Source organism: Ursus arctos, unplaced genomic scaffold (genome assembly GCF_023065955.2).
Source record: "Ursus arctos isolate Adak ecotype North America unplaced genomic scaffold, UrsArc2.0 scaffold_16, whole genome shotgun sequence".
Lineage (NCBI taxonomy): Eukaryota > Metazoa > Chordata > Mammalia > Carnivora > Ursidae > Ursus > Ursus arctos.
This window is the reverse complement of record NW_026622830.1, coordinates 41130500-41155954: the sequence shown is the minus strand read 5'-3', so window position 1 is coordinate 41155954 and position 25455 is coordinate 41130500. Positions and strand designations below refer to the sequence as shown.

General features: G+C 56.7%; 1 protein-coding gene across 3 annotated transcripts in view; it reads left to right on the top strand.

Moving 5' to 3' along the window:
• The window catches only part of RRBP1 (ribosome binding protein 1), a 62490-nt gene that overhangs the window by 22774 nt on the left and 14261 nt on the right, over positions 1–25455 (top strand). For 2 of the 3 annotated variants that reach the window (XM_026502997.4, XM_026502995.4), the window contains exons 2-8: positions 3–1785; positions 14557–14705; positions 15964–16086; positions 19699–19851; positions 20705–20823; positions 23190–23343; positions 25075–25213. In XM_026502997.4, the coding sequence (XP_026358782.2) occupies positions 24–1785; positions 14557–14705; positions 15964–16086; positions 19699–19851; positions 20705–20823; positions 23190–23343; positions 25075–25213 (2599 nt within the window). In that variant the 5' untranslated portion in view covers positions 3–23. The remainder of the gene's footprint in view (positions 1–2; positions 1786–14556; positions 14706–15963; positions 16087–19698; positions 19852–20704; positions 20824–23189; positions 23344–25074; positions 25214–25455) is intronic. The other variant, XM_026502996.4, reaches the window with a different exon arrangement.

Below are 25455 nucleotides of genomic sequence, written 5' to 3'. Positions count from 1 at the left end.
AGGTGAAAGGAAGGCAAGCCAGGATGGATATTTACGACACTCAGACCTTGGGGGTTGTGGTCTTCGGTGGATTCATGGTCGTTTCTGCCATTGGCATCTTCCTCGTGTCAACCTTCTCCATGAAGGAGACGTCCTACGAAGAAGCCCTGGCCAACCAGCGCAAGGAGATGGCGAAAACTCACCACCAGAAAGTGGAGAAGAAAAAGAAGGAGAAAACAGTGGAGAAGAAAGGAAAGACCAAGAAAAAGGAAGAGAAACCTAACGGAAAGATACCTGACCATGACCCAGCCCCCAATATGACCATCCTTCTCAAAGACCCAGTGCGGGCACCCGCAGTGGTCGTGGCTCCAACCCCAGTCCAGCCCCCCATGGTCATTGCCCCCGTAGCCACGGTACCAGCTATGCCCCAAGAGAAGCTCGCCTCCTCGCCTAAGGACAAAAAGAAAAAGGAGAAAAAAGTGGCAAAGGTGGAACCAGCAGTCAGTTCTGTAGTGAATTCCATCCAAGTTCTTGCCTCCAAGGCTGCCATCTTAGAAACTGCTCCTAAGGAGGTGCCTATGGTGGTTGTGCCCCCAGTGGGTGCCAAGGCCAGTACCCCAGCCACCAGCACTGGACAGGGCAAAAAGGCAGAGGGAGCCCAGAACCAGGGCAAAAAGGCAGAAGGAACCCCCAACCAGGGCAAAAAGGCAGAGGGAGCCCAGAATCAGGGCAAAAAGGTAGAAGTGGCCCCGAACCAGGGGAAAAAGGCAGAGGGGGGCCAGAATCAGGGCAAAAAGGCAGAAGGAACCCCCATCCAGGGCAAAAAAGCAGAAGCAGCCCCCAACCAAGGCAAAAAGACAGATGGGGCCCCCAACCAGGGCAAAAAGGCAGAGGGAGCTCCCAACCAGGGCAAAAAAGTAGAGGGGGCCCAGAATCAGGGCAAAAAGGCAGAAGGGGCACAGAATCAGGGCAAAAAGGCAGAGGGGGCCTCCAACCAGGGCAAAAAAGAGGAGGGGACCCCAAACCAGGGCAAAAAGTCAGAGGGGAGCTCCAATCAGGGCAAAAAGGTGGAAGTGGTCCAGAACCAGAGCAAAAAGGTAGAGGGAACCCCCAACCAAGGCAAAAAGGCAGAGGGGGCCCAGAACCAGGGCAAAAAGGCGGAGGGGGCCCAGAACCAGGGCAAAAAGGCAGAGGGGGCCCAGAACCAGGGCAAAAAGGCAGAGGGGGCCCCCAACCAGGGAAAAAAGGAGGGAACCCCAAACCAGGGAAAAAAGGCCGAGGGGACCCCCAACCAGGGTAAAAAGGCAGAGGGGGCCCCCAACCAGGGAAAAAAGGAGGGAACCCCAAACCAGGGCAAAAAGGCCGAGGGGACCCCTAACCAGGGCAAAAAGGCAGAGGGGGCCCAGAATCAAGGCAAAAAGGCAGAGGGGGGCCAGAATCAGGGCAAAAAGGCAGAGGGGGGCCAGAATCAGGGCAAAAAAGCCGAGGGGGCCCAGAATCAGGGCAAAAAGGCAGATTCGGTTGCTAATCAGGGCACAAAGGCAGAGGGTGTTGCAAGCCAGGGGAAAAAAGCAGAGGGGGCACCCAATCAAGGCAAAAAGGCAGAGGGAACCCCGAACCAGGGCAAAAAGTCAGAAGGGTCCCCCAACCAGGGCAAAAAGGTGGATGCGTCTGCCAATCAGGGTAAAAGGGCAGAGTCAGCTCCTATACAAGGCAAAAATGCAGATATGGTTCAGAGCCAAGAGGCACCAAAGCAAGAGGCTCCTGCAAAGAAGAAGTCTGGTTCAAAGAAGAAAGGTGAGCATGGTAAGTAGTTCTGACTTCTCTGTCAGCATGGAGGGGAGAGCTATCTCTTAATGGCTTATGGATTCCCTGTGGGGGAGCCATATGTATCAGTTAGCTGTTGCCACAACAGAGCTGTGTAACAAACATTCCAGAATTCGGTAGCTTACACCAGCAGTTATTTATTCTTGTTCATGCTTCTGTTGAATTGGCTGAACGTTGACTAATCTGGGCTGTCTCCACTGAGTGGCTCATGCTGCAGTTTAACTGGGTTTGGCTCCTTGCTGCAGGTCAAACCTCAGTCTGTTGCACATGTGTTCCTTCTGGGCTGTCCAGCCTGAGGCTTCAGGGATTCTGGAGGGCAGAAGCCCTTCTCATGGTGATGGCAGAGCTGTAAAAGGACACATTTCAAAGCAGCATCCTGTTGGCCTGAGCAGGTCATGTGACTGAGCCAGCGTCAGGGGCAGGAAGCCTACTGTCTCCAGTGGGATGGACTGCCACGTGATGTTGGAAAAGGTGTGAGTAGGTGTGAGGAATTAGGAATAGTAATTCCATCCACCACGCAGTCTGGAACACTTCTGTGTCTTGGCGGATCTTTCTTAGAGGCCTGACTGCATTCTGCCAGTCTGTTCTGTTGCTTAGATCACCTGGTACTCATTTCTGTATGTTTGTTATACGAATAATGGTAGGGTGTTTTTAAGGAGCAATGGCATCCACGCCCACCCCACCCCCTCTTCCCTACCCCAGTTACTTAATGGGTCATTTTATGTACTTGTCAGGTAATACAGAACATTAATTTTCTGTTATCTTTTTAGTGCATATTACTAGAGAAATTGGGCCAGTGAGTTCCGGTTTCATGTTCATCATTCATTTGGTATGGTAGTCTTATGTTTTCAATTCTTTCTTTCTTTCTTTTTTTAAAAGTCTTTGACTAGGGGCTGCTGGCTGGCTCGGTCAGTAGAGCATGCGACTCTTGATCTCTGGGTCATGAGTTCAAGCCCCATGTTGGGCATGGAGCCTAAAAGAAAAGACTTTGACTAGTCGTGAGTTGATTTGGAAAATTAATTGCATTCGTCTCAATGAGGTATTTGGGGGGTCTGAAATGTGTGGGTCTGTGCTGGGTAGCCCTGTGTTTTTAGCTGGGTTTCCCTTTCTTACCCCTTGGTGAAGCTACATTCACTTTTTTGGGGTTTCCTCCTCCCCCCAACTTTTGGGGGGGCATTTGCTCAGGCAGCACCCTTTTCCTTGTGAGGAGACCCTGTGCTGTGTGAGCAGCTTCGGGCTCCTGCCAAGGGTCAAGGATCAGCCCACCTGGCCGCACAGGTCAGCTCAGCCTCTCAAAGCCCTTTGAAAGTCCAAACGTTCAGCCTCTGTCCGCCTTCGGAGGGAGGGCACACTTGCCTTGTCTTTGAAGTGATGTTCCACTTTAGAGAGCCTTCTTTGGAGGACGACCTAACTTTCTGACCTGTGTGAGCCCACACGGCAGCTTGTTGCCATAAGAGAAAATTCTAACAGAGAAAAGAAAAACTATGGGCCAGGATAAGAAAGATGAAATATTAGGGAATGTGGCCAGTTCACCTGAAGCTGGCATTTGACTGATTTTTGATTGATTTGAATGCTGCCTTAGATAGCCCCATGTGACCAGCCCTCGACTCCAGCTCTCTGGTGCCCACAGTTCAAACTTCATGGCCTTGGAGCCCTCCCGGACCCGAGTCAAGGTGTCCTCTATGCAGAGAAGGAACTCCTTTCCTCACCTGTTCCACACCAGTCATCAGGCGGCATTCCCCCATCAGCCAAGTCCCCTGAGATTCTGGATGCCCAGGGCCAGCCAGCCCAAGTTGTGTGCGCAGGACCCTGGAGAAATTGGGGGTGGATAGGCCGTGGACAGACGCACAGAAGCTCACCCGCAGCTAGGAGACAAGGTCAAAGGCAGACGGCCAGGGCTGACTGCAGCCTCTCAAGCCGAGGGAGGAAAGTGGGACGTGCGGTATAACTGCATGAAAAGAGCATGGGCTGCTTCCCATTCACCAACACGGTCATGGCTGCAAGATCATAGCCACAAACACTAAATATGAGTCTGATTAATTCTGGAACATGAAACTCCACGTATGAGACGTCATCGCAATGGAAGAGTGAGCCCCATTCCATAAGCCACTGGGAAAATCCACGCTGTCCATGGAAGTGTTCCTCAGACCTTCAGTCTCCATAGCTTCTGGCTAATTGGAAACATGGATTTGCTGGAGAGGCAGGAATATCGCCACAGGTGACTGAAGGCTCCCAGAGTGGAGAAGGGCCTGGATGGCTTATCACTGACTCTGACCTCAGAGTGCATCCTCCGAGCAAGCCTTGAACTGCGTGTCTGTATTTGGGAACACCAGACCCCCAGACCGAGGACAGAAGCACACCCTGCACTCATCCCCCCCTCGGGCCCACGGTCCTTTACAGACCAGAGATGCAGAGCCGCTGGAAGGCAGGCATTACGGAGACACACCACCTTGCCCTTCATGCCACCCTGGCAGTGGCTCAGCGGTCCTTACCACTCCCCTCCCGCCCCGCCCGCCCCTACCTTGCAAGGTGTGGTCCTGGGACCAACAGCATTAGCATCTCCTGGAGCTGGTTAGAAATGCAGAGTCTCAGGCTCCAGCCAGAACTACTGAGTCAGACTATCTTAACAAGTTCCCCAGGTGATTCATGCGCCTGGTAAAGCTGGAGAAGCGCTGCACTGAGGGAAATTTCCACTATTTCTGAACACACGGACTATTTCAGGAGCTTCGTGGTGTTGGCGCAGAGAGTGGCCTGCATTTACCCTGGGGGTGGGGGTGGGGCTCCGATATGGCTTTACTCGCCAACCACAGGAGCACAAGGCTGAGATCACACAGGGCACACTCAGGAAAATGAAAAATACAGTACAAGACAGTTTTTGCCCCATGTCTCTAGACTCTCAGACCCCCCCGAAGAATAAAATAATTCACCTTTCAGGTATCCTGTCAGCTGCACATGATACCTTGCGTGGCTGGCTTTTCATTCTGGGTCTGGCTGACCAGCCCATGTGGCTATTTTTGCGGCCAAGTGTCCCATTCTGGCCTTTGCAATTTTCTCATTGCAACATCAGAGTGACATCCAGTCTCCTGTCATCCACGCTGATCCATATTCATTTTGGCTATCTTTGATATTTCTAGGGTTTGATTTCTTTTTAAATTAAATCTAACTCATCCAGACCTTACATTTTTAGAGGGGTCCAGTCTAAGCAGACTCTTTCAAATCTTGAACATGCTACCCAACATCAGAACATTTCTTCTCCCCATTGACATGACACTCCCTCCCCTCACTGCTCCGTAGTCACCTGGGGCCAGTGGCTGCCTTCCTTGAACGGTGCAAGGAAGAATATCTCCATCTGCACAGTCGCTTCTGTTGGACAATGCTCTTCTAAACCAGAGCCACCAGGAGAGGGGCAGCCTGTGGGAATGAGCACATCTTTGCAGCTCTGTGTTGGCACCACGCAGCTCATCCCATGCTTTGTTCTGTCTGCGTCCTGAGTGGAGTGGGGGTAAGCCCCCCATTGTCCTCCACATGCCAACACTATGCGACAAGTGAGGTCATGGAGCCTGCGACCGGCCCACGACACACGACAGATCAGCAGCAAAACCTGCCCTGGAGCTGGGGAGGTACCACAGACAGGGGTGTGTCCTCAGTTGTCCCCAGGTGGGCCCAGCAGGGTCCTCGCTGACAGGCACCCCAGAGAGAGACCAGGCAGGTGCGGAGGCGGGCCCAGGACATGCTTCTGCAGGCCCAAGTTGGAACTCTTCCAGAACTTCTGATTGTTTTTCCTACAAGAACAAATCAGGGCTGTGTGGCAGGTTTTTACCACTTGTCTGTGGCCAGATTTGACAGTGAACACCTGCCTTCCTCATCCAGGCTTTGAAAACGTATTATTGTATAAATACGTCCTTCCAGCAAGCAAAATACGAACAATAGAGAAGCACGGAAGGTGAAAAACAGTCTGTCCACTCCATGCCTCTCACCACCCGTTCCCGGGGGAGCCTAGGAGATGTTCTGCTCATCACATTGGCACACCCTGTTGGAGCCTGCGGGGCACACAGCTTGGGAGCTTGCCTTGCTTCCCAGGGTGCTGGTGACACCGTTTCGTACCATACCTACGGGGCTGCTGCTTCTGCTCCGTCCCGCTCCACAGCAGGGATGTCTCATTCATTTATTCAAGTGTCTCATTTATTTAAATAGTATACAGTTTTTTCTCAAAGATTTATTATTATTATTTTTTTATGATTTGAGAGAGAAAGAGGGCAGAGGGGCAGAGGGAGAGGATCTCCAGCAGACTGCATTCTGAGTGCAGAGCCCGAGAGGCGGGGCTCGATCTCACGACCCTGAGATCGTGAGCTGAGCCAAAAGCAAGAGTCGGACGCTCCCCTGACTAAGCCACCCAGGCGCCCCAAGGGTGTGCAGGGCTTTTGCCGCCACAATTAATGCCGCAGTGACGTATGTGTATTATAGCGCAAGCATCTCTGTAGATATGTCCTCGCTAAGTAAAAGGGCAGGAACGCCTTTAATTTGGGAGAACAGTGCTACATCGCTCCCCCAAGACATTTCACGATTTCCTGTTCTCGCAGAGTGATGAGAGGCCCGCACGCGTGTTTTCCAGAGCCTTGCACCTGACTTCACAGCTCCCGTGGTGCTGTAGGAATGGTGATCGCTTCAGGGGAGCATTAGAAACCTAGGTGTGCAATAAAGAGAAGGCACTTGCTTACGAAACAGAAGGCACAGATTCCTCTCTTACTGTTTGCAGAAGAGGGCACTCAGGGAACCGCAGGGAAGTGGACATTTTCCCAGAACTGAAGCTCCCGAGTGTGTGCAGCCCGGTTACAGGCCTCCATGGGTTCGTTCTCGTGCGTGGTGTTTATTAGGAAAAGCCGCGGCGCTCTTAACAGGAAGTATGTGGTGTACATGGTGGTGGTTTCTTGAAAATCTGGTTTTGCCCTCGGGCTCCGTCTTTGCCGGCCGCGTACTTCTGCAGCCTGCCTGCCGTGGGCCGCGCATGCGCTAATGGGCAGGTAAGCTTAGGCTTTTAGGCGAGCCCTTTCATCCCAGCACCTGGAAGGGAGTCCAGATTCGTACAGGGCAGGCCTGGCCCCCAGATAAACCAACGACAGACTTGGGGAACATGGGGTGCCCACCTGCACGCGCTCCAGACCATCCTGCTTCTGCTGGAGCTAGGCATGAGCGCTGTTGCTACGGAGTGGGGCCCTTCCCTCCTGCACTGGCTTCACCCCGACCCTCTTCCCCGTCTGCAGCCTGCTTGCTCCGGGGTTGGAAGGCCACTGAGTCCGGGCCCAGGGGATGCTGGCCAACCTGCAGAAGGTAGAACACACTCTCAGACACCCCACGATGACCTTGTTCCACACACATGTCTGTGTGGGAGAAAGACCCTCTTAGGGAGCAGGACTATGGGTAAATGTCAGTATCTTTCCTTTGCCCTTCTGCACTTCCCAGTTTTTTCATTACATGCATTATTTTTTAAATGGAAAAGAAAAAAAACCTCCATTATTTGTCTGTAAGTCAAATAAACAGGCACTCGTTGTACCAAAGTGGAACTCCTCACCTTTCAGGTACTGTGAGGCAGCCCAGCCCTGACCGTAGGTCCCCTGAGCATTTTCCGAGTAGCAGAAAGGAGCGTCTGCTCCTTCAGGGGTCCGGGTCGAGGGAGGAAAGTGGCCAGTTCTTATCAGGCACATCCCAGCCCCTGGGTGCCCAGTGTGTGGTCATGAACCAAGCTGAGATGAAAAGTTAGTGGCTCCTGTTCACATCTGTGAACCTGGCAGGGCCCTAGGGGGGCCGCTCAGCTCCATATGGAAACCCCCCCCCAGAGCAGGCAAAAATGCACAAATAGGATCATGTTCTGTAATCTAACAAAGCAGGGTTCACCAGAGGTCAGGGGAGATGGGGAAGAATTTTCAGACTTACTAGGGAAGCTTAGCAGGGGCCATCATCTTAAACCATGTGACTTGATAGGAGTGACACCCCTTCCTTCCTACAATCCCATCCCCCCCCCCCAGCACCTCCCACAATGACCTTCTTGCACTATGCGCTTGCTGGGTCGCCACCAGGAATGTGATGCTATTGTTCTCAACCACATGTTTGGTTAGGCATACGGTTTATGAAACTCCTTTTCATGGACTTGTAGCTTTACCTGCTTTTGCAAAAGCAGAAACCAAAGTTCAGCTCTCTTTTGAGACTTCCCAGAAATCACATGGACAGCAGATGGTGGCAGGGACAGCCTCAAGCCTTGGTCCCTCCGTCTGAGGCCCCTCTCAGGGCAGGCCCAGCCCACCTCAGCAGCCTCTCTTCAGCCCCTTAGGGCTGAAGTACAGACAGTTGTGTATGGAGATTAGGTTTAATAGACTTTTCTTTCGAACTTAGTTTTTCAGGGTTTGAAGCTTTGATATCTCTTTGGGGCTTCTGAGCCTTTATTCGCTTTCCATGTAAGTTCTTCAAACCCAACTTTTCTTTTTTGGAAGAACAAGAACGTCCCTTAGGGAAGGAGCCGAATCAGTATGGCACTGCCATGTCTTAGAGAAGTTGCTGGATGACATTCTTCTGGAACTCTCCATTCAGTCATCTAAAAACATGGCGGCACTGGGGCTCCCATGGCCGCCCTCAGGCAGCTGTGGTCAGGAAGCCTACAGGTGCACAGATCTTGTCTTTTCTTCAGGCGTGAGCTGAAATCTTAATTGTCATTTAAGGAAGGCGTGTTCTCCTTGGACCAGCTACTGTGCCCGAGGAAGCCCATGGAAGGATCTTGCCCAGAGGTCCTATGGGGCTTGTCTTTCTTTAAGAAATACTGTGATGTTTTTCTTTTTTTTCTTCCAGATATAAACTTGATTTTGTTGAAATTTGGGAGGAAAAAAGTATAATGAGAAAAAGTCATTTATAGGGTTTTTTAATCCCATGAGGCATTATTAAATGCACCACCTCGCAGATTTGCTAACAGATTACTTTTTTCTCCAAAGGAAAAGGCCTGATTCAAAGGCCCCAAATTGGGCTGCTCTTAACATTATTTGTACTTCGCTCCATGCGGTTAAAACACCAGATGTTAGTGTCTGTGGTGGTCAGGAGTCCAGTGTGGCTGCTGCTCCGGGGCCTCTATCAGATTGTGGGGGCAGAGCAGCCCCTGGGCAGTGGCAGGCTTTGCAGCCTGAGCTGGGCTTAGGGTCGGCTGCGTGTGTGCGTGCGTGCTGTCTGGGGGCCGCAGCCGCCGCCTCCGATGCATTCAGTGGATTTTCCAACTGGGGCCTTGCGAGGGCTGCTTTCCTGCTAACTCAGGAGGACCCTTTGCAGCCTCCGTCCCCCAGTGTGAGGCTAGTGAAGAGACTGCAGACAAACTGGCCAGTCCCACGTCTATAGAGACAGGTGTGCCTGCCGGCTTCTCTGATTATGGTTTTGGCGGTGGGGGGTTTCCCTCTGTGTTTGGGGCCAGCGGGAGTCAGGGGCTCATCTTCGTCTCTGTCAGATGGTTGCTTGTGCAGTGGTGAGCTTCAAGGAGGCACAGGGGAGCCCCATCTCGGGCCCTAGGGCCTTCGACCCAAGTTTGGCTCAGGTGGTTGGGAATGTCAGGGCCTGGCGGTCTCCCCAAGGTTGGGGTCTGGCTTCCTGTTGTGGGAGCCACTTGGGGGCCCCTGGCCGACACTGTTGGGGTGGCACTCGTGCAGAGTCTGCTGTGTGTGTCTGAGACAGGCCTGCAGCACTGGTCTGGATGTTCCCTGAGCAAATGAATGTTTTTGCCACTGGAGTTCTCCCCCAGGCCCCCAGACCTCACCCCGGTGGCACGTTCCACTGCCAGAGTCCCTGGATTGCCACCTGGGCCTCTGTCCCCCCAGCTCAGCTTCCTTGGCGCCCTTGGGCCGGGTGCCTGGCCCTGGGCTCTTCCCTCCTCTACCCCAGCCTCCGGGCCTGTCCCCGAGGTGTCCTGAAATAACATTTCCCAGTCACAGACCTTTCTCCCTACTGGCGTTGCTCCTTGCCTATGAGATAGACTCCAGATCCTTGGGGACCGTGAAGACGTGGACCTGCTCTAGTCTCCCTTCCCTCTGCTCTGAATAGCAAGGCCCTTGCAAGCCTCGCTGCCTGTCCTTGGTGCCCCCACTTTGCGCCAGCCCTCGCCTTCTCCTTACCCAGCAGTGCTTGGCTAAAGCATCCCCTGCTTCGAAATCTTTCCCGGCCCCGCCGCCGCTTCTTGGCAGCACGCCCTCCCCATGTTCCCTTTGTATAGGTGTGCTGCATCGTTGCTGCACGTCCCGTGTCTCCCCTGCCTCTTAGCTGGCACCTCCGCCTCGACCTTTCCAGGCCCAGCAGTTTGCTGACTGCCGGGTACACAGGGTAGCATACTTTGGGGACGGAGACCGTGGGGACCGGCCCGCCCTGGGCAACCTGCGCCAGCTGGAGCCTTGTGGTGGGCTGTTGCAGGGCCTGGGCCACGATCCCCTCACTGGTGAGCAGCTGTTGGCGCCACCCTGTTGGTTGACTTAGCTGGACGTGAGCCGTGCAGGAGCGTTCCAGTAACTGGACACCGGAGGGGCTGCTCCCGACACGGCACCGGGCTGTGGAGCCCCGTAGGGTCCCTAGCACCGACCCCTGGCCGCTGGGGATCCCGGTAGTTGTGCGAAGAGAAAACTCCCCAGAGGACCCCGTCGCTGACGGTGAGAAAGAGACTGCTAAGTGCCTGTTTAATTTTAGGTGACTAAAGCTCGCAGCAGGGTCACAGAAGGGCGCCTCGTTTGGAATTTGAGGTGTTACGCACATTATCCAGTGCTGCGTGCTCCTTGGCGGGGGGCCCGGGGAGGCAGAGGGCTCCTTGCTTTACGTAAACATGCTGTCCCTTTCACCTCACAAGAGGGTGCAGACGGAGCCGTGCACCCTTGCTTCGCAAACATGCAAGGCGGGAGCCCCAGGGTGTGTGGGCTGTGCCGCCGTATGCGGGGCTGGCTCCTGGGCACCACCTTTGCCTGACTTCTCTGTTCCTTTGATGGGAGTCGGAGGAAGGGCAGAGTTGCTTTAGCCCCCCTGAGTCCCTCCCTACGTTCGCTGTCTGTTCCGGGGGCGGGGTGGGGTCAGGGTCTGGGACCCTCGTGTGACTGGGGCTTGAAGGTGGCTGTGCTGGTTCATTCTGCAGGGCTTTTTATGCCAGCCAGTGTTCCAAACATGTTGGGATTTAATCTTTGCAGCAAGGCTGTGAGAGAGGAAAGATTGATTATTACCCCCATTTTGCAGATGTGGAAACTGAGGCCAAGGGAGGTGAAGCAACTTGTCCAAGGATGCACAGGCAGACAGGAGCTGAGCTGCAGTTTGAGCCCAGGCCACCTGACTCAGGGGCCTTGTTAAGGCCATGGTAGTGTCCCATTGCCCAAGGGCAGAGGTGACCTGCAGGCCAGACCTGGCCGCAGATGTGTGTGTTCAACCCCACAGTGGTTTGATTTATTTATTTTTCATTGAGGTAGCTGTCAGCACTAAAGGTCAGGAGACAACACATAAAAATCTCGTTTCTGGTTCTCCCTGGCAAGTCCGCACCTCTTGAGAGTTCTGGCCCAGAACCCATGGGAGCCATCCCCTAGAGGTGAAGGAACATGTCCAAGGCCCCCTCGCTCAGGAGGCTGCCTCCTGAGTCAGATCAGTGCCATCCTTGAAGGGCCTGGCCGCTGGGGCTGTTCACTGGGTCTCCTGCCATCGGATGGGTCTGGATTACTTCAGAGCCGTGAGATACGGGTCCTGTCTCTCCACTCTGCTTTCCTGCTGCATCCTTCTTCCTTGAGGCCTCCCTGCTTGTCCATTCCTGGTATTTCAGACTCAGTGGAGGTGGGTAAAGTGCGGGGCTGTAGGAGCAGGCCCTCAGGGAGCTGGCCTCACTAGGGTTCACCGCCTCATGGTCTTTAGCAAGTCGGTGGCTCAACAGACAAGACATTGGTCTTTGACAAGTTTATTTTAGTGCCTTAAGATTTCACAATGCCAAGGGTTGTTTCTAGTCTTTGAGTATTTGCTGGAGATATGCAATGCACCAGCACGTGTTAGCTCCTGTTAGCACGTTAGTTGGTGGGAGTCAGCGTGCCCATTTCCCAGGAACAGGTACCAAAGTGAGCTTAGTGCCACGGGTTTGGTGAGAGGATCTTGAAACGCAGAAGTAAATGCAATTCACATGGAGTCCCGAAGTTCTGAGTTCTACTTCCAAGTACTTTTTTGTTTCATTTTTACTTCCCCTGCTTTGGGGAGAGTAAAGATGACACCATTCTTACCTAGAAGACTTAATGAAAAATTGTGTAGTTGTGGCTCTGAATATAATTTAAAAGATAGTGTTCATATGAATACAGGGAAGGCCCTGGAAGTTTCTGTGGGGAGATCAGTCAAGGGGCAGGGGAGAGTTCAATTTTGCCGTACGTAGTTTTGGATTGTTTCACTTGTTCAAGGTTTCATGACTTGGTTCACTGAAAGAGCTAATAAAATTTAATAGAATTAGGTTAGAAAGTTTGTATCAAGGTGAATGGCACTCACAGAGTACTCTTGGAAACGTTCTGGGGTCCATCTCCCTGGCCCTCCAGGAGGGCACACGGTCTGTGGAGACCACGGGGGTACGTCTGTGAGGAAGCAGCTCGATGGCAAAGCATAGCTCCCCTATCTAGATGCCTCCCTCCCTGCCCAGCAGTGCTAGGGACTACAGGGGCCTCGAAGGAAGGGTTTGTTGACCATCCTTCTAGGCGAGGCTTCAAGAGAGGCCTGAACCCACGGTCAGTCTGAGGCCTCTGTAAGGGCAGGGGGCCGCCAGGGCTTCCGCAGGCCATGCTTGGTGGTGGTGGTGGGGGGGAATAGGAGTAGCCCGCCCCGTCCAGTAGAAATACAGTGTGAGCCACACGTGTGAGCTCTCTCTGTAAATCTGACTTCCCTAGCAGCCACATGAGAAAAGGCAAACAAGAAGCAAAGAGAGTTCATTTTAGTGATATATTTTATTCAACCCAGTTTACCCCAAGTACTATAATTTCAACAGGCCATCGATACAGAAAATTATTACAGATATTTTACGTTCTTTTTCCCCCCATACCAAGTCTTCAAAACCTGGGGTGTACTTGCATTTTGTAGCACACCTGGGTTCACGCCAGCCGCGTTTTAAGTGCCCAGGAGCCCCGTGTGGCTGACAGCCGGTGTGTTGGGAGAGCACACGAGTAGACCTTTCCTGAGTCAGGAAGGGACACTGTGCAGGGGTCGGCCTCAGAGGGGCTGTCCTGCCCTGTCTGACTCCAGCTGTGTCTTTGAGAGAGTGGACATCCCTCTTCTGGAAAACCTTGGCAGTAAGCATCTGTCTACAGGCTGAGGAGGAAAAGCAGGGGGGCCTGTAAACCAAAATGCTAACAGTGGGGTTTTCTTCCAGTAGTGAGCTTGAGAGCGGGGCTTGGCTTTGTTTTTGGCTCGGCCATAGTCAGAAGACTTTTCCTAGTGTGTATAAGTTTACCACTAAAATTATTTTGTATGTGTATCTCAATGAAGAGAAGAAAGGCTGAAGGGAGCGTGCACCCCACCCCCCGCTTCATTTTCGTGACATCCTTGAGCTCTTCGGTCTTTGAGCGTGGTTATTTTTACTCTCCCCAGCTTCACCGGGGTAAGAAATTCTACAACGAAGGTGCTCATAGCAACCAGCTCGCCCACGCCCCACATTCCCCCCATTAAGGTATCATGCTAACTGCTTTGACTTGCGATGAAAATATTGTGACTAGTCAGTGAAAATATTGTGACAGGCCAGAGAATTTAGGGTTGCCATGGAAACCTTCCCCATTCATTGTCCTCAGGGAGGGGGGCTTAGCCGAAGGTGCCTCGGCAGGTCGGCCTGTTTCTCTTAATGTCACTCCTCTGTGGCCCCCCCAGTCAGTGGGCTGTGGGGCAGATCCGGGCATTTCAGGAGGGGTGCTGCCAGGTGGACCACCTCAGTTCACCTTGTCCGGTCTTCAAGGCTGCATGAGAGCCTGTACTGTGAGAGTGTATGTGTGTGTGTGTGTGTGTGCGCGCGCGTGCGCACTGCAGAAGTGACAAGTGGCTGTTGGCACCTGACTCTCTGCCCTCTAGCAGGTCACTTATGGACTGACAAGCAGGCAGGCCCATTGTGAAAAGAACCCAGCCCAGCCTCCCCTCTCCTAAAACCCGCTGTAGGCCTCATGAAGCCAGAAATAGTGTTTGAACCCGGATGTGTGGGAAGAGCCTTCTTTTCCCCGGGACCACAGAGATGCAGCCTAAGAGACATGAGTCTTTGCCTTCCGTCCTTCTCTCATGACCACGGGGTTGTGGCTCTGGGGTCTGTGTAAGGGGCCATGGGACCGTCGGACTTGGTCATGGCAGGGGGCTAACCCTTGCTGGGCCATGTAGGGCGAGAACTGGACCAAGCAGTTTGCTGGAAAAAGAAGGAAGGGAAAAAAGCACCTTTGGGGAAAATATACCTTCTGCTCATTTTGATGATAAAATGGGGGGGGTCCTCCCCCAATCCAGGAAAACAGCCTTTCTTTCCTCGGGGACCTCTCTCCCTCTGTTCTCTTTGGTCAGTTGGGAGGATGGTGCAGGGACTCATAGTCTGGTCCATTTCTTAGTACTCCGAAAGAGCTTGGGATACCCAAGCAGGCTCTGCCCTCAGCCTGCACAGCCCAGGCAGCTCGACAGTCCTCGGCTCTGCCTGGCCCCCGCTGCTTCGAGGCATAACCGACTTGGTTGCTGGGGTCTGAGGGTAAGTCTCTGGTCCTTCTCTCTCTCACGTCACAGGGCCCCCGGACTCCGACAGCCCTCTCTACCTCCCCTACAAGACGCTGGTCTCCACGGTTGGAAGCATGGTGTTCAACGAGGGGGAGGCCCAGCGGCTCATTGAGATCCTGTCCGAGAAGGCTGGCGTCATTCAGGACACCTGGCATAAGGTGGACCCACCCCCCCTTCTCTCCCCTTAGGGGCCAGCGAGGTGCAACACGTACCTGGTCCTGGGGCCCCAGCCTCCCCTGAGTGATCCCGTTGGGCTGGCTGCACGCAGCTTGCCAAGCCGCACAGAGGTCGTAAAATAGCCTTCGCTTGCCTCTCTTGGCAGAACCCTGCCACCCCTTGTCAGACACGGGGTGCATGAATCACCTCACGTACGCTTCGGCTTCTGCCTCAGCCCAGGCGCAGAAACAGGAAGGCCGTTACGGGCCGGGGCCGGGCTCTGTGTTCCACGCGCCTGAGGGTGAACATGGGAGCTGGGGCCCAGCTAGCTTGTGGCTGGGGCTCAGGTGCAGGACAGAAGGTGTAGGGACACCCTGCATGGCGGGGGGGCCCAGTGACGGTCTTGGAAGCACCTTCCTCTGCTGTCCCTCCTGCCACTGGGGGCCAGTTCAGAGGCTGGCGCCTGCCCTGTGGTGTTAGTGGCGGGTGAGCTGCTCCCAGGAGATGCCACATGGCACGTGTCTGTTCCTTATCCAGAGTCGGAACTGTAGGTAAGTTTGCTGGAGGATTTTGTGGCATCCTAGTGGTTAGTGATGTTGGGGGTGACCTGAGAGCCAGGCTAGTGACCCCTGCCCTGAGGCCAGTGGGGCTTACTCCCTTCCTGGCCCTCGCTGAGGTGGACACGACGAGCTATCAAGGGGAGCGCCTCCCTCAGTGAGCTTGGGGGAGGGAAGGGTGTCTCCTGGCCTGAGTGACTGGAGGAGGTGAGGAGGACTACTCCTCCAAGGAGACAGGCCTGGACTCAACCTCAGGCCACTATCCCCAGAGTAGACCTCCCCTCCCAAGGTCTCCACACTTCAGCTAGCAGCCTGCAACCTTCACACAGTTGTAGCTAAGGGGTGGGCACCAAGCCAGAGACGATGAGTCATTGCCCCTCAGTGGAGTAGGAAGAGGCCCTGGCCACCGTTGGTCCAAGTTAGTGGGAAACACCATGCTCCTAAAAACAAGCCCGGAGAACCAAAACTTTTGGTCTGGATAGCTCCTACGTGCAGTGGGCCTAGAGGCCTGGCAGCCTGGGTGGCTGAGGCCGGGGTGCCTTTCCCAGAAGTGTGTGGAGTCAGGATCGAACCAGCTCATCTAGAAGCCCCATGCCACTTGATCAGGCCCCTGCTCTCTTGTCATGGGTCCCAGTCTGATTGCTGAGGCGGGGGTGGGGGACGCGCGACCCCTCTGTTAACGCTGCTCTGTGGGCACTTCTAGGCCACTCAGAAGGGCGACCCTGTGGCAATTCTGAAGCGCCAGCTGGAAGAGAAGGAGAAGCTGCTGGCCACAGAGCAGGAGGACGCGGCTGTTGCCAAGAGCAAGCTGAGGGAGCTCAATAAGGTACGGCTGCATGCACGCCCTGTCCTGCGCACCCCCGGGCCGCAGCCGACGCTGCCCCTGGATCGTGGGCCGGCCTTCCCGCCTTGGCTCCTGCTGGGGCCTGCTGCCTTGTGACTGCCTCTCACGCTGGTGCATCTGTGGCGGCGGGGAGGCCTTCGCTGTCTGGGAGCTGATGACCTGGGGCTGGCTCGCCTCTAGCGGCCCTTGTATAGCTGTGGGGGTGGCGGCTCCCCTCCCATGACCACATGACTGAGAGCGCGTGGACGTTAAGTCGGGGGTTAGGGCCCTGAGGTTGTCATGGGCTGTCTTTTTAGGGTACGCACCCTGAAAGGAGGTTGGGCCCAGCGGATCCAAGGTGGTTTTGTTGAGAATTAGAGCATAAACTCATGGGGAGGGGAGTGAAGGAGCTGCTCTTCTCCCTTTTCTGCTGTCTGTGGAGCAGACCTGCAGGGGAATGGCTGGCCGTAGTGTCAGGTGACGGCTTGCCACCCAGGTAACGCTTGTACTTCCTGAATGACGGTCATGGGTCCATGCTGCTGCCTTGGGCTGTGGGCATCACTCAGGCTGTGTTGGGACACGTGGCACAAGGGGCCACCCCCCCTCGCCCCTGCCACCCCTGTCAGAACTCACTGGGCTTTGTCCCTTGCCTCTCTCCTGAGGAGAGCCCTACGGGGCTGGTTACACCCAGTTCGAAAGCTGTCTTTTTCAGCAAAATTCTGTGGCTTGCTCTCGCCACTTACCTGCCTCTTCTGTCTGGGCAGGCCCAGGGAGATGGCCTAGGACTGGTGATGTCCCACGCGGTCTGGGCTGCAGCCCTTCCTCAGGGCCCCTCATCTGCTCTTTCTAGAGTAGTCAGAAACGAGGCAGCCTGAGTTTCTGACCTCAGTTGGAGGGACGCAGCCTGGAGCCAAACAGTGAAGTTTGTGTGGTGGGGATGGCAAGAGCAGAAACGAGCCTTTGGATGGTTACTCTTGGTCAATGCTCCGCCAAGGAGAAGAAAAGAAAAAGGCAGGTCTCTGTGGCCTTCCTTGGAGCTCAGTAGCCTTCTGCCCAGAGGACCCCATCATCTCTGTCAGGACTGTCCACACGCAGCCTTCACATGAGCCCGTCTCGGCTTGTTGGTCATTTGCAGGGTGGCTGGAGCCACTCGCCCTGCTCCCAGGAGTTGGCTGTGCTCCTCTCTGCCTCGGCTGGTGGTGTGCCATGGGCCGGGAGCATTTACGCCATGCAAAAGGGCCAGCCCTACAAATCACAGGCCTCCCACCTCCTGAGGGCCAGCTGGCCAGCACACCACTGGTTAAGTCTGTGGTTTCGGGGAGCCATTCTTCCGTATCCTCTTTCTAGACAAAGTGAGAATCCCTGTGAAATTTGTTGCCCCCCCCCCCCCCAAACAAAGTTCAAGTGAGAGGAAGTGGGATGGAGCATTCCCACAGCTGCTCGGCCGTGTGGTTGTCTGGCTGGTTCCTTATGCCTGCCCCCTTGAATTTCGGGTGAACTGGAGGTGTGATGAGTGAGTGGGTGCAGCTTCTGACAGTCACAGTGGCCTGTTTCTTCCCATTCCTGGGGTCTCCGGCCACCGTGGGCAGGGCAGTGGGTGCAAGGAGGGAGTGTACCCCGCGGGAGGCTCCTTAGATGCTGTCCCTTGTGCTGGACACTTACTGCTGCTCTCTCTCTCAGTGGTGGCCGCTTGACAAGATTTCCAAAACCACACTGGCAGCCCACGTGTGGACGCCGTCCCCACGTCCGGATGCATTCCAGCTCTCACCTGGCAGAGTAGCTCCCAGCCTGCCAGCTGCAGGGCTCTGTGAGACACGCAGGGACACCCCCTGGTGCTCCTGACCCATCGAGCTCCGAGGCGTCCAGCCAGGACCCTTCCCCTGACCACACCTCCCTCCCTGCAGCCCGAGAGGACCCTCTTGGGCTTCCGAGTGCTAACGTGTCCTGTGAGGGCCCTCTAAGCTCTGCCAGTGGCTCCTAATCCTCCAACCGGCGCCTGCACCCCTGAGCCCCCACCCCATCCACTCCCCCAACACGTAGCCCTTCGTCGTCACCCCTGGGCCTCTCCTCCTGCTTCTCCCTTAGGCTCAGATGCCTTTCGCTGTGTAATTGGCTGGAAATTTTCTCCTCATCCTTGAAGACTCTTTTGGCCTCTTTCCCTTGAGAAGCTTTCTAGAGCCCCGTTTTCTTCTCCCAGCACCACAGAGGTCATCACTGCGATCATGTGTCATTATAACTGTCCCCCTCAGCCTCGCAGGGCCAGCACACAGCTCAGAGGAAGCCTTCCCAGCCTTGGGTGACATATCTCCCCCAGGGCTCCATGAGGTCAGCTGTAAAATGGGGTTCGTGACCCCCATCTTACCGAGAGAATGGAGTGAGACACCCGCTCATGTCAGAGTGGATGCACAATGGTGGCCGCCTCTCCCGTTCCTACAGATAATCGGTGAAGTGTCCCTTGGCGTGGACCTCATGCTCCTGTGGGCTCTCCCCCTGGCAGGGCCAGGAAGATGATTATGTGAATGGTGAGGCCATGGGGTCCCAGATGGTCTCAGGAAAGGCCGGACACACACAACAGCTCTGGTGCCCAGTGGCCACCCCATCAGCCTAGCTCCTCCCCTAGCCTCTGATTTGCTACCGTCCCAGACCAGGGGGAGACTCTGCCCCTTTGGGATGGGTCTCCCTGGCAGCCCCGGCCTGGAGAGAAGAGGATTTCCCACTTCTCTCTTCTCCTGCTCGGGGACAGAGCCTGGAATCCTATGAGATGCTTGGTCACCGTGGTCACCAAGGCCAGCTGGGCCCACACCAGGTAGTTGTCAGCCTGGCTGGAGGGCTGATGGACAGGGAGCACCTCCAGCCCCAGGGGCCTCTTGGCATCAGCCTTCCTCGAGCTGTCACCCTGCTTCCCATGGCTTCCGGCCATTGCCATTCTTTCAGGAATGACACAGACCCCAGCCAGCCCCTGTTCCTTGATCAGCCCTTCCCACTTTGTGCTCTGCCTCTGCCTAAGGCTTCAGGTCCCCAGGCCCAGCGTCCCGTGTTCGTCATGGGCAGCTGACGCTGAGCAGAGCAGGTGCTCCCTAGGCTGGTAGGGAGGACCGAGCAGCTGTGCTGGAGACCCAGGCCCTCCAGGAGTGGGGCCAACCCCCTAGTCATGGTGCGACGGGCATTGTCTCTTTCCCCACCCCAGGCATCAAGGCTCGTGCCTCTTCGGTCCTGATACAAGCACTCGAGTAGGGCGTTCCGGGGCCTCGATGTCTGGGACCCGGCCTAGCCAGGGTGTCCTCACCCCAGCAGGGCTGAGCCAGTAATCCAGGAGAGCGCAAGACTGTGTGGCGTGTTTACACACCTTCCTGCGTCCGCTACCTTCACGTGGCCAAGGCCTGACATCGAGCCCCCTACCGGTCAGGCTAGAAGGGTTTTCCGGGGACCCCTCGTTGTCTCCTGCCGGCTGTCTGCGGTGGCCGGCTTGGTGTGTCTGGGAAGTCAGGCGGAGGAGTCTCAAGCTCCCAGCCCCGGGTGATGAAGTGATGTCTGGGCTGTGAGGACGTTGGTCCCATCAGGCAAGCTCCCGCCCTCGCTCGCCTAACTGCCCCTCTGCCCTCGGCGCTGTCCTAGGAGCTGGCGGCGGAGAAGGCTAAGGCAGCGGCCGGGGAGGCCAAGGTGAAGAAGCAGCTCGTGGCCCGGGAGCAGGAGATCACAGCCGTGCAGGCGCGCATGCAGGCCAGCTACCGGGAGCACGTGAAGGAGGTGCAGCAGCTGCAGGGCAAGGTGGGCAGCGGCCGCGGGGCCCGGTCAGGGGCGCGTGGGCCCCGGAAGGCGCCGGAGGACGCCAGGGGCTGGGGGCGCGGGCTCCAGAGCCTGGTCTGGGTTTGGACGGAGGGGCTGTTTCATCTGGCCGGCTCTTGTCAGCCCACCGTGCGTGTGTTTCCTGTCAACAACTAGGAAGATAGAAAATAGATTTTAAAGAGCACTTTCTTGAAAACAGCCTGGTTCCAGGTGGCCAGCGCCTTGTCCCGTCTCGGGTGCCGCTGGGTCAAGTTGTCAGCCTCCACAGGACTCCACAGTAACGCTGGCTCCTCTCTCTCCACTCGCGGTTGGGAGGACCCCGTAAAGCAAGAGGCACGAGCTGCCCGAGGCCAGCGGGGGCCACCTGCCCAGCCCGGCCTGGGGCGCTGGAGCCCTGAGCCTCATGCCCTGACCGGTGCTCTGTTCGCGGTGGGCCCCGGCCTCCTCCCCACTGCATGGCTCGGGACGTGCCGCAGGAAATCAGCGGGCAGGAAATGAGGCTTCGTTGGGGCCATCGTAGGCTGCGGCTTGTGGCCCTGTGCTCGGTGTCAGAGCACTTACCCCGGCGACATCAGAGGCAGTGTGCACAGAGCAGGCCTGTGGCTCTGGCTGAGGGCTCGCTGCCCGGAGGCTGGAAACAGGGAGGTGGAGGGGAGAGAGGGGATGTGTGCTGGGGGTCCCCCTGCCTCTGACCTTGGAACTATGCAGTTTTGAGGGGTCCTTCTCCCCTCATATGGAGAAGGGGTTGCCCTCGGTGTATCCGTCTGTGGGCCGGGACCTCACCGGCCTGGCTGCGGAAGCCGGCTCTCTCTGACGCCCCTCCCTGACTTTTCAGATCCGGACTCTTCAGGAGCAGCTGGAGAACGGCCCCAACACGCAGCTGGCCCGCCTGCAGCAGGAGAACTCCATCCTGAGGGACGCCTTGAACCAAGCCACGAGCCAGGTGGAGAGCAAGTAAGCTCGGCACCCTGTTCAGACCGCATGACGGCCGGTTCCTGGGGCTCCAGAGCTGGGGGGGCTCCCGAGGCCTGCCTGAGGCTGTGCAGGTGCATTCGAGGCTCTTCCTGGACGTGGGGCTGGTGCGGCGGCCTTGCATGGGCCCCCGATGTGAGCACGTGGGGCTGGCGGTGCACTTGCACACCCACCCCGTTGAGGGCTCTGGCCCGACTCTCCATTCCTGTCTGGTGCTGAGTGGCCAAGCCTCCGGTGCGTGGCCAGCATCCTCACACATGGTCAAGCCCCCAGGGAGAGCTGGCGTGCCCCAGCCTGCCAGTGTTCCCATGATCAGAGGCCTCTCGGGTCCGGCTAGTGGCGGCCTCTGGCCTTCCTGGGGAGCAGATACTTCTTCAACGTCTGTCCTCACAGCATTCCGAGAAGAAGCTTTTAGAAACTTCTGATGCTGGCCCAGAATATCAGGAGCTAGCAGACTGTCTGGGATCAGAGTTTGATGGTGTTGTGGGGACCCACAGTAGGCCCGAGCCCCTGGATTCTCCACTGGGGACGGGGGCTCCTGTGCTGGAAGGGACATTTGCCTCAGACGCGCTGGTGGTCAGGAGTAAATACCCCTTCGCAGCACATGGCCCGCCTGGCTTCGAGGGGTTCTTGCTCTCAGCCTTGCCTGTCAGGAGCTCAAGTGCCAGGGGGTCCCAGTTAGCGGGCTGGCCCCAGAGGGCAGCAGTGACCTCACCGAACGCAGGGCCGTGTGGCTTCCTTTGGACTTGCTGATTTGAGCATTACAGTCTCAACAGGCTGGCCCAGAAGAAGCCCGATGCGTTTTCTTTTGATTCACACTTTTTTGCCTTCTCTTGACCTGAAGTCTCCTGAAGGGACTATCTAGGGTTCTGTGTCATCCCCAGAGCGTCCCCGTTTGCCAAGAGGAGCGCTGGCATCCTCTTTTAGCTGCAAGTCAGGTGGGGACAGTATTGGCCCAGGAGCTGGACTGGGAAAGGGAGTCTGTGTCCGTGTGTCTGGTTCCCCCCGCCAAACCCCAGGCCAGAGTGTGAGCTAAAGGCCTCCTTCCCCAGGCCAGCCCCTTCTGTCTGGAGGTCCCCTCTGGGTGTGTGTGCGCCCACATCTGGCCTGGCCCGTCAGCAGGCTGGGGGCGTGGGGGGGTGGCTCTGGTTTCCTTAGCAGCTACAAGCAGAAGTTGAACGTGGGCAGGGAGGAACGCTCTGCCTTCCCCTGTCTCGTAGAATCCACTGCGGCCTCCTGGGAAAAGCTGGAAAGCCTGTAGATCTGTCACCCTGAGGTGGCAGCCACTGACTCCCTTCGTGGGAGCTCTGCCCTGTGTGCCCTGCCCAGAGCTCCAGAGCAGTCCCAAGGGGCTGCCCACTGAGACTCCCACCTCTGGCCCTGGGTGCTGGAGTCCAGCCTTTCCTGCAAGCCCTCCCATCTTGAATCTTGGCCTTCTAGAATGTGAGCTGACGGCCCCGCAGGGGGCTTTGGGACGGCCACCCTGGTGCAGTGGGGAAAGGCCAGGTGCAGAGAGGTGGGAGCCACCTACCCCGCGACCAGCAGAGCACAGCTGCTCTTGGCCGGGCTTCTTGCTTGCATCTGCCTGCGGCCACCTTGCAGGGTGGTGGGCAGTCCGGTCTGTCCCCTTTGTCCGGCCTGGGTCGTCGGTTCTGCCCTGAAGAGGTGTCTTGTGTCCTAGTGAGGGAGGCTGGTGTGCCGGTCACCTCCTCACATTGGGGAAGCTGGGTCTGGAGCGGCCTTTCTTTTCCTTCTAATCGGGTCTCCTTCCTTCACTTCCGGACTTGTCGCTGGTCCTGCGATCCAGCTTTTGCGCAGTGTTGAAGGGTCTGTTTTGTCAAGTGCCTCCACCCCCCACTTCCGGTGACCTCCCAGCCTGGCTGTGGTCCAGTCAGCCGGGAAAGTGGGACACATGGGTTCCAGCTGGCGGCCGCCCGTTCCCGCCCCGGCCCTACAGGGTTACTGTGGCCAGTCAGCCTGCATCTGGAGTTTTGTCTGGTCCTAGATTAGCAATGAGGAGAAGGGTGTCTTGCCTTTTCTCTGAATTTCCAGCTGTTTCTGGGCAGGGTTCCCATGGGATACTGTAGTGTACATTTTGCTCTTTGCTCTGTATGGTCCATATTCCGTGCTGATCAAAGAACGTTTTCACCAACACACATCAGAGCCCAACACGACTGATACAGTACAAGAGGCTTCAGTGATGGCTTCAGGACTTGGGCAAGTGTTTGTGGAAGAGCAGGTGCCCCGGAGGGAAGGCTGTCCCGCCAGCCCCCTTCACCCAGAGGCTGCTCTTGGGGCGACTCGAGGCTTCCTCTGTCCGTCAGTGGGGGCTGGTGACTGTGTTGCAGGCAGAACGCCGAGCTGGCCAAGCTCCGGCAGGAGCTCAGCAAGGTCAGCAAGGAGCTGCTGGAGAAGTCGGAGGCCGCACGGCAGGAGGAGCAGCAGCGAAAGGCTCTGGAGACCAAGACGGCTGCCTTCGAGAAGCAGGTCCTACAGCTGCAGGTGAGTCAGGGGAGCCCCCCTCAGTGCCCTGTGCGCTCCGCCCGCCAAGCCCCTTCGCAGAGTGGGGACAGACCAGAGCTTGCTCGGCCGCCTTGGGTCGTCGTTGGCAGCCAGGATTTTGACAGCTGGCGGCGCATGCGCGGCTCGGGCCGGAACCCTTGGCCTGGGCCTCGTCAGTAACAGTGGTGGCTAGGTCGCCCGGGATGGCTGCCTTCAGGGTGGTAAGCGCCGTCCTCCGTGCTTTGCACACATTCACTCAGCTAGTTCTCATCCCAGCCCCGTGAGGTAGGTGCTCCCGGATCTGTAATTACCCGTAAGGAGATCTGAGGCACAGAGAAGTGAAGCAGCTGGTCCCCAGTTCACACAGGGGCGGGGTTGAACCCGTGGGTCTAGCCCCGGAGCTGTTGGCCACCACCTGGGGTGCTGCCGTCTCTGGCTTCGAGGCTGGACGGGTACTCTTCCTTCTCAGCCTCTGACTGGGGCCTGGAAGCTCTTGTCTTCCCAGGAGATTGGCTGTTCTCCCTCAGAGGGAGGAAGGTTGTCCCTCCAAAGTGCCCAGGGGCTTTGCTGCTTGTTGGCCTGATGACTTTTGGATCCCCCAGCTGACCTGTTAGGGGGCAGGATGACTGGGTGTGGGGAGCCTTGATGTCATGCCTGCTGTGCATTTAACTTTTTGGGGTGAGGAGGAAATCCTGGTGGCCCGAAGGGCTCTGGGCCCTTCTTCAGCTCAGTCACAGAAGTTAGGCTGCAGCAGTGGGGCCGTGGGGCTGTCTTGTGGAAGGTGCTAACATGACAGACCTGAGGACTGATGCTCGGGTGTGTACAAGGAACTAAAAAGGAACACGGTTTGGATGGTTTGGGTGGAATGAGATGGATAATTTGATGTGCATTGATTTTCACATAAGGCAGGTCTGCCCCTACCAGTGAGATCAGAACCGCCGAGGTGGGCTTGGCCGTGATTCTGTTTTAAAGGTTTTTGGATAGTTCTGCTTCTAGGGCTAGAACCTCCACTCTGGCCCCCAGCTTGTCACCATTATGTGTGCCATTTTTAAACGACCAAGGCCTCTCACCACTCTTAGCGTCTCCTATCCTCCCAGGCCTTGGGCTCCCATCCCCAGCCTGGGGCCACAGAGACTCCCGTCTCCTCCTGACACCAGAGATTCTGGGAGCGGCCCACCACAGGTGGTGAGGGAGGGCGGGGCAGGTGGCTGCCTCCTCTGCGGTCCTGAGGTTGACCGTGAGGCCCCTGGTGCATACTGGGGATTTCAGAGCCTCAGCGTCCCCATGTGTCACACGGGCATGACCGTGGTACCCGCGTCGTGGGCCGGCTGGGGATTAACCGTGCCGATGCACGCACAGTGCCTAGAATAGGGCTTTCCCGGAAGAAGAGCTCACCAGGTGTGAGCCTGGGAGGGGCCCACGTGGGAAATCACCGAGTTGGACTGGATGTTTAGGCTGCGGGAGGCATCTCCGTGTGTCACACTGAAGTCAAAATAGGGCTTTTTCTTGTTAGCAGTCACACTTCTTCACCTGGGGCCCCTTCCTGAGAACTTACTCGGGCTGGGGGGGCCTCCTGGCGCTCTCAGTGGGCGAACCGACTTCGGAAATCCAGGAGCATTTTATAACGGTCGTTCGGCCGGCTTGGCAGGATGGGAAGAGCTCTCCGTGGTCCTTGGCCTCAGAGCCAGCTGGGGGTCCGGCCTCCTCACGGCCCTCTTGCCTCTGCCCTAGGCGTCTCACAAGGAGAGTGAGGAGGCCCTGCAGAAGCGCCTGGACGAGGTCAGCCGGGAACTGTGCCGCTCCCAGACCAGCCACGCCAGCCTGCGGGCGGACGCCGAGAAGGCCCAGGAGCAGCAGCAGCAGATGGCCGGTAAGGGCGGCCCCTTGGCTGCGGGGCCCCCAGCGGGCCTGCCGGGGTGTGCCTGATGTGGGTCCGCACACCGCCCCGGCCCCGCACCCATAAAGAGGGCCAGCCCTGTTGGCGAGTGAGGCGGCACGGGATCCCTGACTCTGCCCCTCGGGGAGTCGTGAGATGGCGATGGCACCCAGCCAGGTGAAGGGCTGGCCACGGGGGTGGGGGCAGAGCCGCCGGAACCAGGTGCTGGGGGGAGC